General features: G+C 34.8%; 1 protein-coding gene across 1 annotated transcript in view; it reads right to left on the minus strand.

Annotated features, from left to right (window-relative positions):
• Positions 1 to 13,213, minus strand: part of CSMD3 (CUB and Sushi multiple domains 3) — a 629,782-nt gene that overhangs the window by 301,619 nt on the left and 314,950 nt on the right. The window contains exons 12-13 of the mRNA XM_035317227.1: positions 11,994 to 12,097; positions 6,547 to 6,659 (exon numbers count right to left, since the gene is read on the minus strand). Coding sequence (XP_035173118.1) covers positions 6,547 to 6,659; positions 11,994 to 12,097 — 217 coding nt within the window. The remainder of the gene's footprint in view (positions 1 to 6,546; positions 6,660 to 11,993; positions 12,098 to 13,213) is intronic.

Below are 13,213 nucleotides of genomic sequence, written 5' to 3' on the forward strand. Positions count from 1 at the left end.
ATTCTATGGTAAAAAGTGTCTTTGGAAAAAGTGGATAAACATATAACTAGTTTAAAAATAAAAAATTTAAAAAAATCAGATATATCCAAAGTTAGAAAAGGAGGCTGTTTTGCATGAAAGATACTGCAGTTAAAGAGTTCTCACACATAATTTTCCGAGAGCTGTTAGAGCTATTGCTATATTTTCATTCAGTTTTTAAGAAATGAAGTCATGTTTCTTCAAAAATCACATGATCTTACAAAAAATGGGACTATTTTCTAGTCTTTGAAAGCTATGCCACAGTTTTATGAGTATATCTTTTTTAGTTCTAATGTTAAATATGTTGGAAACTGTCTGTTTCTCCATTTTTATTCAGATGGAAACTTCTTTCCTCTTCACCATGGCTTTAGGAAGAGCTACTGTGATTAAATGGCATCATAGAATTGAAGAATCATAGAATCACTTGGGTGGGAAGGGACCTTAAAGATCATCTAACTCCAACAGCCCGGCCATAGGCAGGGATGCCACCAATAGATCAGGTTGACCAAGGCCCCAACCAGCCTGGCCTAGAACACCTCCAGGGATGGGGAATCCACAACTTCTCTGGGCAGCCTGTGCCAGTGCCTCACTACCTTTTCAGTGAAGAATTTCCTCATAATGTCTTGTCTAAATCTATCCTCTTCTAGTTTAAGACCATTCCCTCTTGTCCTATCATTGTCTAACCAAGTAGAGTCCTTCTGCATCTTTTTTACAAGATCCCTTTAAATACTGAAAGGCCACAATGAGGCCTCCCCAGAGCCTTCTCTTCTCCAAACTGAACATCCCCAGCTCTCTCAAGCCTTTCTTCATAGGAGAGGTGCTCCAGCTGTCTAATCATGTTTATAGCCCTCATCTGGACTCCTTCTAACAGGTCCACATCTTTCTTGTGCTGGGGGCCTGAAACCTGGATGCAGTACTCCAGGTGGGGCCTCATGAAGGCACAGTAGAGGGGCACAATCACCTCTCTCAACCTGCTGGTCACACCTCTTTTGATGCAGCCCATGATGCAACTGGACTTTTGGGCTTCAAGCCTACACTCCTGGCTCATGTCAAGCCTTTCATCCACCAGAACCCCCAAGTCCTTTTCTGCAGGGCTACTCTCAATGAGTTCTTCTCCCAGTCTGTACTCCTCTCTGGGATTGCCCCGGCCCAGGTGCAGCACCTTGCCCTTGGACTTGTTGAACCTCATGCGGTTCACATGGGCCCACTTCTCCAGCCTGTCCAAGTCCCTTTGAATAGCATCTCTTCCTTACTTGGTATCAAATAGGCTCACCAGCCTGTTGTTCCCCAGGTCTTCCTTTCTACCCTTTTTAAAAATGGGAGTGATGTTTCCCTTTTTCCAGTCAGTGGGGACTTCACCTGACTGCCAGGACTTTTCAACTATGATGGAGAGAGGCTTAGCAACTACATCAGCCAATTCCCTCAGGACCCTGGGATGCATGTCATCAAGCCCCATAGACTTGTAGCTGTTAAGTTGCATCAGAAGGTCCCAAAGTTGCTCTTTGCTTACAGTGGGAGGGCATCTGCTTCCACAGCCCCTGCCTAGAGGGTCTGGGGACTCAAGAGATGTGGAAATCCTTACCAGTCGTGAAGACCAAGGCAAAGATATTAAGTACCTCTGCCTTCACCACCTCTGTCTCTACCAGTTCTCTGTCTTCATTTGTCAGAGGCGATACACTCTCCCTAGTCTTTCTTTTGCGGCCAGTGTAGAACCCCTTCTTGATGTTCTTTGCATCCCTCACCAAGTTTAGTTCTGTCAGTGCCTTGGCTTTCCTGATCCCATCCCTGCACATCCAAACAGTGTTTCTGTACTCTTCCCAGGGCACATGGCCCTGTTTCCACCATCTGTGCATTTCCTTCCTAGGAAAGGAAGGAAAGCTTCCTTCCTAGCAAAACCTTGCCTAGGTTTGACCAGCAGATCCTTATTCATCCATGCCTGTTGGATTTATTACTTATGGGAATAGAGAGCTCTTGCACTCCAAGGAAAGTATCTTTAAACATATGCTTTAATCAGATCCTCATCCACTAATTCTTTGAACAGCTGGAAGTTGGCTCTTCTGAAGTTCAGGGTACTGATTTTGCTCCTAGCCAGGCCCACTTCCCTCGAGATCACAAATTCAACCAGGGCATGGTCACTGGAACTCAGGCTTCCTCCAGTCTTTAATGACTTTTAATGAGCTCTTCTGCATCGGTGACCACCAGGTCCAGTAACGGTTCTCCTCTGGTTGTTTTGTATAATACCTGGATGAAAAAGTTGTCCTCAATGAACTCCAGGAGTCTCCTGGATTGCTTATTTTCCTCTGCGTAGCTTTCCCAGCAAGCATAAGTTTGGCTGAAATGCCCCAGGAGGATGAGAGCCTGTGAGTATGATGTTTCCTGTAGTTGGAGCAAGAAGGCCTAATCAACAGGCTCCTCTTGATCGGGTGACCTGTACTAGACCCCAACCACATGATTTCCTTTGTTGGTCCAGTCCTAATTTTCAGTCACAGGCTCTCAACCTGCTCTTGGCTGTTTCTCAGAGGGAATTGTACATAACATATCAATTTCTTAACATAAGGTTCACCACCACCACCCTTCCTTCCTGCCTGTCTCTCCTGTAAAGATTGTAGCCCTCCACTCCAATATACCAGCTATGTGATTTGTCCCATCAAGTCTCTGTGATAGCAATTAGATCAACGTTTTCTAATTGCACTGTGGCATCCAAATCCTCCTGATTTTTTTCCCATGCTGCATGCATTGGTGTAGAGGCACTTCAGCTGGGCTATGGGTTGCACCATCTTTTTAGAAAAGTCCATCCTAATTCCTATGGGACGATTCACAGGTGTTTCCCTGCGTTTTGAAGTACTTGAGTTCAGGGGTTATTTTGAGACACTTAGAGGTGGTATATCCCCTTCCCCCACCAAATCTAGTTTAAAGCCCTCTTAATGAGTCTGGCCAACTTGCTGCCCATTTCGTGAAACTGCATCATTACCTGAAATATTGAATGATGTAAACTATTCATTTAACTTGTCAATAATCATTATTAATTTGTAGTTTCCTTTCTTAACAGTGATTTGGAAAGCCTAAAAATATTTACTTGTTTTATTTGATAATAGTATGAGCACAATAGTCAAAACCCATATATAGTGGAAGGACTGTGATTGTCAAGGAATCCTGAAAATTATGACTTTGAAATAATGAACTTACAATTTCAGAATGCTAAATATTCCATGCTTTCACATAAACCACAAAATCTATGCTAACATTTTAAACACAAAAATACATTACACAACAGCAAGAGAACAGAAACAATGGAAAAAAAATAATGAATCTGGGCTTGTGTTTCTCTCCTGTCCATTTCTGATATTTACTATTTACTTAAGTAGGTGTTTTTGGTTGTTGTTGTTTGTTTGTTTGTTTGTTTTAGTGGGATACTGGGATATGAAAAAACAAACAAACAAACAGAAAACACCAGCACACATCTACTTTAAAATATTGATCTTTCTTAAATGTTTGCATCTCTATTTCATTTTTCAAAAATTGTAATGAGATCTAGGTATTAAAAGCATAAAATGACTACATACATTATGTCAATCTAGAAAAGGTCAAATATTATTATTTCATGAATACTTTCTGGATTCTCTCAAATGGCAGATAAAGAGAACAAATTGTCTGTTCCTGTAATAACATGAATTTCAAAGAATTCTTCAGCTTAAAATCTACTGTATTAGAGAATGAAGAAGTATTCAAGAACTTACTTTTCTATTTTTAATCATTAAAAACGATATCATACATTCCATCTTATTACAGTCAGAAAGGATTTGACCTTCTATCTCCAGTCTGGGCAAGTTAGCCATTTTGGAGGACAATGAGTAAAGAGCACTGGGTAATGACATTCCACAACTCTTCGTTCCTCTCCTCATATTCCACACAGGATTTGGTCATTTTATATTCTTGAAAATCCTTCCAGACTCAGACATAAACATCAACTGGATGGAAGAATGTCTCCATGAATTTTGATGGCACGAGGCAGGCACATCTCTGCTACCTCTAAAGTTAGCTGAGTTTCAAGATTCACAGAAGCAGATATTTAGGCATCAAAACATTTCAGTGGGAAATTATTCTGGCTATTAGCGAGAACATTATCAAGTAATTAGCTCCAACAGAAACAAGATTGTAGAGTGAAGTAACAGAAGAAATAGTATCAATACAATCTATAAAATTTCACTGTTTTTGTGGTTTTGGACAAGTTTTATTAGGACCTGAAGACTAAATGCATCTACTATATATCAAGAATGTTATTCAAGTGTGTTCTGTGAACTGCCGCAAAGAAATCTACCTGGTGCCTTTCAAGATTGCTCCATCGTGAAAAGTGAATCAAAGGGAGTGATTAGAAGATTCACTTCAAAACAAATTGCTAGATCTAATCTAAAATGCTAATGTATTTGTACCTCATATGTAAGCAGAATCTTACAAGATCTAAATATATAATATATAAAAATAGATACAGTATTAGCCATAGTTAAGGTGTCTGTGTATGTAGTGGAAATGGTGAGACAGAAAGAGACAAGCTCTAGGAATGTTATTTCATCTAGTCCATTAAAGAGAAATACAAGCAAATTGGGTGTGCGTTCTTAGTAAGTCATATATATAGTCATTTAAACTAAAATGTCCTTCAACCCTGAAATTTAGAAAAAAAGTTTTGTTAAGTAGTTGCAAACATTTTTCAAAGTCTTTGCAATTTTATTTATTTATTTATTAGTACAGAAGTCAGTGATACATCATGTACTTGAATTAATCTCTGATTTGGCTTTCAATCCATAACTTCAAAATTTCTGTAACTGCAAAACTGCTTCTTGTCTGTTATATGTTATATTACCTGTTTCAATTTCGCTATTCAGAGTCTACCATCACTACCAGAAAGGACTTCAAAATATTTTATCAAAGAGAACATGGGCTGTTTCTTAGCATCTTTAATGAAACACCTTCTCAACAATAAAAGCAAAGGAAACTGATACAAAAATCTTACCCTGTACTCTAGATTAAAAAAAAAAAAAAAAAAAAAAAAGGAAAAACAACATCTATTTATTGAAAGCTTGGTGCATTCACATGCTATTTAGTTACCTAGTATAAAGTATCAGCATAAGAAAATAGATAAATACAGACTCAATGTGTATATGCAATTGAAATTAATTATATAAGGGATGAAACTGAGAATAGTCACCATTACTGTCCACCCCTACCTACTCATATTCAAATAATTTTATTTTTGCAGAACAAGTGTTTATAAGAATTAAAAATAGCTCATGAATAAAACAAGATATAGTGCACATTTTAGGACACTGAACTATAATCCTTTGCCCCCTGAAAACTAAAATTGCTGCAAGTAAAACTAATTTTATTCAAAAAAAAAAATCAAGTAAATAAAGTCAACAAGCACGGGAGTCCTGAAAATATTTCAAGCTCTGATACATAAAGGTTCCATTTCCATTTTGTTATGGTTCAAGGTTTTTTCATATTAACAACAATACATGCCAACAGCCAAAAGAAGCCTGGGGACATAAAGAAAGAGCAACTCATGTTTTACAGGTTGACTCTCAATATGCCTATCCATTCCATCTGTCATTCTAATTCTTTTGATGTACTTCACCTCTGTTCCTTAACCTCCTGCTTCTCATAATTCAATCTTGTCACAGAATGATGAACCTCAGTCCTTCTCCCTGTTCTCCAAATTATTCATAAATTATTTTTGTTTATTTGGTTCAGCTTCTGGCTTGTCTTCCCTTATGGAGAATAATTATCACACACTCTATTGCTTTTTGGCAGCAAGAAAGGATCATATAACTTTAAAATCTGTTTCAAAAAACACATGCAACTATGTCTAATTTGATATTAAAATAATAAGTGTAACTAGTCTATAATAATACAGAAGTGTTCACGTATGTTATTCTTAAGTTTTTGGCTTATTCTGCTGTTCATGATATATGAAAATTATACATTCTCCCAGAAGAATTAGAAGAATTAAATAGCAACAGCTGTTTAATGTTTTGTATTAAAGATCCCTCACTTCTTTAAGACAATACGGAACAACGTTATTAGGTCATTTTTTCTTTGTCTTGTCCCAACACTCTTAAGTAATTCCAATTTTTATTTTTTTTTTCTACTGTAGTAGGCATAATGAGTGTTTCAAAAACAGATAGGTATTATGTGCTTTATTTGTGCGTTTAGCATTAAATAGTCATATCATCATTTCATTTTTATCTTTTCAATATGAAATAACACAAAAATGTTAATCTATATGCCAAAAATTCAGTTGCTGTTATAACATATTTAATAAAAAGTAAGTAAAAAGCAATTTCATGTGAAATAAGACTTTTAAAGAGATTTTTTTTGTATATTTGTCCATGTAATTTGCATTTTCTTGTTTTGAAAACCAACAGAATTGGGAACAGAATGAAGATTAAAAAAAAGAAAAAATATGAAATAAATACATTTCAAAATATTAATTTTGGTATACACTTAAAATTGCTTCTAATAATATATTGTTACCTTTGTAATTAACCTTGAAACCGATTGAGCCCACACTTTCATCCGTTTGAAGATGTAACCACATCTGATTACTCATGCTCACAATTAAGTCTGGTACAAAGCTCCCAGTTAACCTACAGACAGAAAACAAACAAAACCAGATGTAAAATACAAGAAAGAAACCTTAAAAACAGTCTCAAAGAGCTGCCACCATATCAGTAGCAATTGAGTACAATTACAACAAAAAATATGTTAAATATTAAATAACCAGATTGCTTTTTGTAAGTGTTATTGGTATTTAGACCCACAACAGAATGAATTTAAGTAACTAATTTTTATGATTTTTTATTTATTTATTTTTTTTAATTCATCATGGTCAGCTCACACCAACTGAGTCAATACAATCCTCAAGGATCCAGTGACTACAGATTTGATAGTTTCAAAATTTGAAGTTCAATGCAATTCTAAATGTGTATCCTCTTTGCTGAATGGCATAGTGTAATAGTAAAAAGGAGATATTCTGAAACTTGCAGTTTGATGTTTTCACAAAATTTTGCCTGAAATTTGGTAAAAGTTTATCAGCTAAAACAGAATGTTGAAAAGTAGCAAAACCATTTCCTTTCTTGTAAAACGAATCACAACCAGAATACTGTGTAAGAGTGAAAACTGTTTCTTTTTTTTTTACCCAGTTCTAATCATTTTTAAAGCTAGCTGAAACTTAAAGTGGACTATTTAAAATATATCATGCAGTTAATTTTAGTTCTCCCCTCTGATACTTTTTTATTTTTTTTTTCTTATTATAAAATGCTCTGCTGTGGGAGAAACTCCTGTCAAATCCCCACATCTGTGTTCACAGATGGAGCTACTACAAAGACTCTTGCCAGAATCGAACAAGTAACTGCATGGCCAAAATGATGTACTAACTGCTCATTCCCACACTAAGGGAAAGTGGTTTCAGACTTTGCCAAATTGAAAGATTAACAGGATGTTACTCAGAAACAACATTGTTGTTAACAGCTAGCAGAATTTTGTAACTGTCAATGGTGACTGACAGCAGACTTGGTGAATATTAAGACCATCGGGGATATTAATCTCTTTGTTGTGTCAGACACAATTCCTATTGGAAAAAAAAAAATCTATTTTCTGAAGTAAATTATAAATGCATATTTTAATATATTTTTTTTCAGAAACTGTATTTTTTCAATGAAATAGTGCATGGGGTAAAAATACAATTTGTAAATGCATTTTTTGAAAATAAGCAAAAAAGTGAACACAGAAATCACTTGTCCTTGCTCTTTTACATCAGTATTTTAAGTTACACGTTTTGAAAAATAGTTGTCAAATTCTTAGCAGCTATAACTTCCTATAGCTCTTCAGCATCAACTGAGTTGATAATAAGCAGAGAAACTTCTCAATTAGGGAACAACTTTCTGCAAGACGGTGTGAGAGTCTGAGACAGGCATCTGAGTAAACACAGCTTGAACAGAAAAGGTGTGCTCATAAAAGCATTACAGTAATAAACGTTCAAGTAACAATCTCTTTAGTTAAAGGATACAACTTTTTTTTTTTCTTTTTTTTTTTTTTTTTGGAGGGGGGAATATAGAGATTTAATGGCATTTTATACATAGGATGTCTCCTGCCCTTCATCTCTGATTCCAGAGAGACACGGGTTATCTGTTATTTCTGCACCTGCAAGACCTGTGAAGTATCCTACAGAGTTCTGTTTTAAGTGCTTAGTGATCCCTGTACAATATTTGGGAAGATTTGGGGCCCATCGGTAAGATCAAGAAAAAAAAAATACCATTATGTGGTATATATATAGACTTCCTCTACTGTGGAGATCCCTCATGGATGTAGGTTCTTAAACCTCCTCTTTCAAAAGCTAAGCAGTGAACACTGTCAACAAGTTAAATCACAGAATCACAGAATCACAGAATAGTCTAGGTTGGAAGAGACCTCCAAGATCACCAAGTCCATACAAATGGAAAGATGTTATGATGGCTCCCTTTTTATTATACAGTTTAACAATAGTTATGACACTCATCAGGGTGTTTTCCCCCTTTCCCTCTTCAAGACTACCTTTCCTACATACTAGTGGAAGTCCTGGAATCACCAGGACTGCAATTCTCAAGTTGGGAAGCATAATTCTGTTCAAATGCCAAACGAAAAAACAGACATATTCAAACCAATGTTCTTCAGCAATTTGCTGGAGGAAAAATCATTGTTTTAAAATTTACAATCTAAAATTAATCTACAATACCTGATTTATTTACAAGATTTTTTTAAGAACCAAATTATGCTCCATCTTCTATGTAATTTTGTAGAAGTATTTTTAACCTAATAACCTCAACATTGATAGTTCTGATCACAGAATAACCAGTAATCAATCCACTAGTAAATGAAAACAATACATGTGACTGAATGACTGATTTTACATTGCTATTTAAAATGTATATATATATATATATAAATATATATATATATATAATTAACTGGGGGGCTTTCTGCCTTCTACAGGATCCTCATACTAATTATTCTTAAAAAAAATATTTCTCTAGTTATCTACAGAACAGATTCACTTACATGTTAATACCTGACAATTCTAAATAACTCTTTAATAAAATAAAATTATTTAGAATTCCTTTGTATGGATTACAAGTTTAATTCTGCAATTCCATCATTTTTCCCAAACATGGGTCTCATCATCAGACATACTTTTATAAACTACCATTAATGAAATAAAATTGGACATTTAATTAAATAAAATTTACTACATTCATCAAAATCGCCTCATTGTGTTAATTTAATTTAAACATCAATACTTCAGTTAAATGTTAGTAAGATTTGATGAATTGCTGCTTAGTAAAAATGCTTTCCACCTGAAATGATAGAGTCAATAGAGCTTAGGCATCTAAGAATAGAGTTTAGTAGTCCAAGACTATGTCAAATTGAATTATTGCACTTTAAGAAATATATTTTGATGGCTTGGTTCTGTTATTCTGTATATAAAATAGAAATTACAGTATTTCCCCACTTATCAAAATTATTATTAATAACAATTAGCACATCTAAAATCCTATGAAGAAACTTTACACTATCCTAAAGAATTTGCTCCTGAAATGCCTGTCCAAACACTGGTCTCTTCATGACATTGAAGGAGTAGAAAAAGTACAGAAATCAATAAAAAATGGAAGGTAAGATGATTTATCTTCTGAAGGATAAAAGGGAATTCATGATGAAAATCTGTAAATCCTGAAATAAATGTATTTTCTGCTCAAAGTTTTGTGATGAATAATATTAATTAGATGAAGTTAGGAAATAAAAAATGAAGGTAAACTGGCTCCTGAATATTCAAAACAAACATTTTTTTGTTTTGTAAAGGTACAATATATACAAACAGTTTGAATAAATTTCCACTAGATACACTGCAAGGGATGTCACTCCAAGGAATCCTACAGCTGTCATTATTTTATTATTATTATTATTGTTACTAAATACATTTTGTAGTAAACATTTAGCACACCTGCTTCTGTTATGTGATCTGCTGTTTCAGCTTTTAACTTGTTTAAAATTTATAGAACTGATGAATATAAGGTACTGACAGAGAGGCCAGTTTGAAATTTCTTACTGAAAAAAAAGAAATAAATATTGTTTAGCCTTTGCCAAAAATCTTTTCTAAATAGCAGAAAGTCCCTTATGGGTAAAATACGGTTTACCATATTTAACAATATTTTTCTTCAAATTTTTTCTTCAAATAAATAAAATCTATTTTAAGGGGCATGCATTTCTCATTCAAAACACACCGAATTATTCACTCAGAATGGAACTGGAGCTACATAAAGTGACAGATTGCAAGTAATACCTAATTACAGTGTTCTGCTTATTTACAAATGAACAGGAATTAAACAGAATCCCTGGATTATGCTTCTGTCTTCAAAATGTTATGAATTATATCATTCTGAACTTGTCTTCTTGAGAATGCTATTACTATAAGACCACTTACCATCACACATTAAGTATTTGAGAAATATGGATTCAGAAGTTAATCAATGGTTGTTAAAACTAGATATATCAAGACTTACTCATTATAGAAGAATGTTATGGGATGATGAAAGTCTTATATGAAAACTGATATGAAAAACTCAGTGGTTTTTTGTTTGTTTGTTTGTTTGTTTGTTTTTAATAATCCTAAGTGGTTTGGGTAATATACTAAGCTTTTTCCTATAGTTTTCTATACTAACACATTTTTGAGCTTACCTACAATAGTTGATAAGAACTTTAAAAATGACATTCTATGCTATCTTCTTTTGCCATACCAAGCTTGCTAGGAGGTTTTAAAAGTTCATATTTAAGTTGCCCATTTACCTATTTTCAATCATTGTCTTAATTGATCATTTTTAATATTAGAAATTACTTATACAAACAGAGCACAACAGCCCCCAAAAGTTTATATTCATATGTATATGTATATATAAAATATATTAATGTAAAACATATAACTTTACAAATTCTGATGTTAGTTCACCTTTTCTTTTTCTGCTGTTCAGTCCACCTCTTTCTGACTTTAGAACAGTAAACGTATAATAATGTACTGTCCTGGGTTTATTTAGCAAGGTGTTGGTAGAAGGGCTGCTGCAGGGGTGGCCTCTGTGGTAAGAATCCAGCAGCTGCCCTGGTTCCAGCAGGCTCGAAACGGACCAACCACTGGCCAGAGCTGAGCCAGTGAGAGATGCTTGTTGGGCCTCTGGGGGAGCAGATTTAAGAAAGGGAAAAAACAGCAGCTGGGAGTGAGAAAATGTGAGAGAACAAGCCCTGCAAGGTCAACAAAGAAGTCCTGAAGGAGGTGCTCCAGACACTGGAGCAGAAGTTCCCCTGCAGACCATGGAAAGGACCATGGTGGATCAGGTTGCTCCCCTGCAGCCTGTGGACTCCATGCTGGAGCAAGGGAAGAGAGTAAAGATGAAGGAGTAGCAAATGACGAAGTCGAAGTACTCTGGACTGAACACAACCCCCATTCCCCTGGGCCGCTCAGGTGGAAGACACAGAAGAGGGTAGATGGTAGGTAAGGTGTTTTTGGTTTGTTTTAGTTTCTCACTGTTCCTGTCTGTTAGTAATAGGCAATCAATTATATTTATCTCCCTGAGTTGAGCTTGCTTTGCCCATGATGGTAATTGGTGAGCAATCTCCCTGTCCATATCTCAATTGGTATGCCCTTTTTTATCATATTTTCTCCCCCTCCTAGTTTCAGGATGGCCAGTGAGAAAACAGCTGTGGTGGCGTTTAGCTGTCCATCAAGGTGAAACCACCAAATGTACTTAACCACCATGTCACCTTCAATCACTTTTCAGAATCTCAGTAAAATTATTTTTTGTTGGGATTCAACTCACTGTAATCACTATTACCTCTCATCAAAAATCACATTAATGATATTCTGTAATGTATATAAACTGTAAATGCAAAAGACTTACACTTGAAGCACAGTTTTAGGATCACCCACTTCTCCTCCATCACCAATTGTCAGTGTGTCATAGCCAATCTCCAGATCAAATTCTTCAAAATTTATCTGTATGACCTAGAAAATAAAATAAGCAAATGTATTTTAAAAATACAGAAATGACCTGAGAAATGCCTGTAAATAAGCTTTTCAGCACTATAAGAAAAAGATGATTTCAAATTAATAATTTTACTTCACTTTAGAATATCTAACAATAAATTATTGCAATTAATCCAGTCTTACTTCATGAAATGCAAAATTATAATAATTTTAAGGTAGCATCTCTGGTATCATTCTGCTGACCTCCTCAAAATACTGTCATTTCACTTATTTATGCAGTTGTTACATATTTAATACAATACTGAATAATTGCATTACATTTTGATTAAGATATAGTGAAAGGGCAACATAATTAGTTGTATTTCATGCAATACAATTGTCTTCAAATAGCAACTGAATAATTGCACTTTCTTGAATAAATGCAGTAAAGGTGAGGAACATAATTTATACCTGACATCTGGCTCAAGTGGCATAATGCTGGATCAAAGGTATAAACCAATTTTTAATGAAAAATGCAACCTTCAGGAGCACTATTTTATTTTATATCCTGTAATCTAAACTTCAATATGCATATATGATGCTTGAAGGATGAAAATTTCAGCTCTATTTAAAGAATACAAAGAGTATTTCAAGTAGAGGAAAATTCAACCATATTGTTAGAAAAGAAACATATTTCTCCACCTATTTATTAAGCATACATACTCTTTCTTTGTGAAAATAACAAAAGTTCCTCAAATATTCATATATACAAAAATGAGAGAAGACCTATGTACAATAATTTTTAATACTCATGTCTATAATAAATGGTCTTTAATGATTATTGTAAGTGGAAATTAAGAATGTGCTTGAGGTGTGGAAGTAATTTTGATGGATAACTATTGAGTCATTGACAGCTCATGCTACTACTATGTTACACTGGGGTTCTAATAAGTGTTTGGAAAAGGACATTTTTATTATCTTTCTAAAAATATATTTTAAATCACCTGTTACTTTTCTTGGCCCCAAAATACTATGAAAAATAACAATAGAATTGGGAAAGAATATATGCAAGTGGAAGACAAAAGCTAGTACAGGCAAGTTGGAGAAACTGATGTATGTTGCAAGGAATGTAACATGATCCAAAGGAAGGAGGAA

The sequence above is a fragment of the Oxyura jamaicensis genome, chromosome 2 (assembly GCF_011077185.1).
Source record: "Oxyura jamaicensis isolate SHBP4307 breed ruddy duck chromosome 2, BPBGC_Ojam_1.0, whole genome shotgun sequence".
In the NCBI taxonomy this organism is placed as follows: Eukaryota; Metazoa; Chordata; class Aves; order Anseriformes; family Anatidae; genus Oxyura; species Oxyura jamaicensis.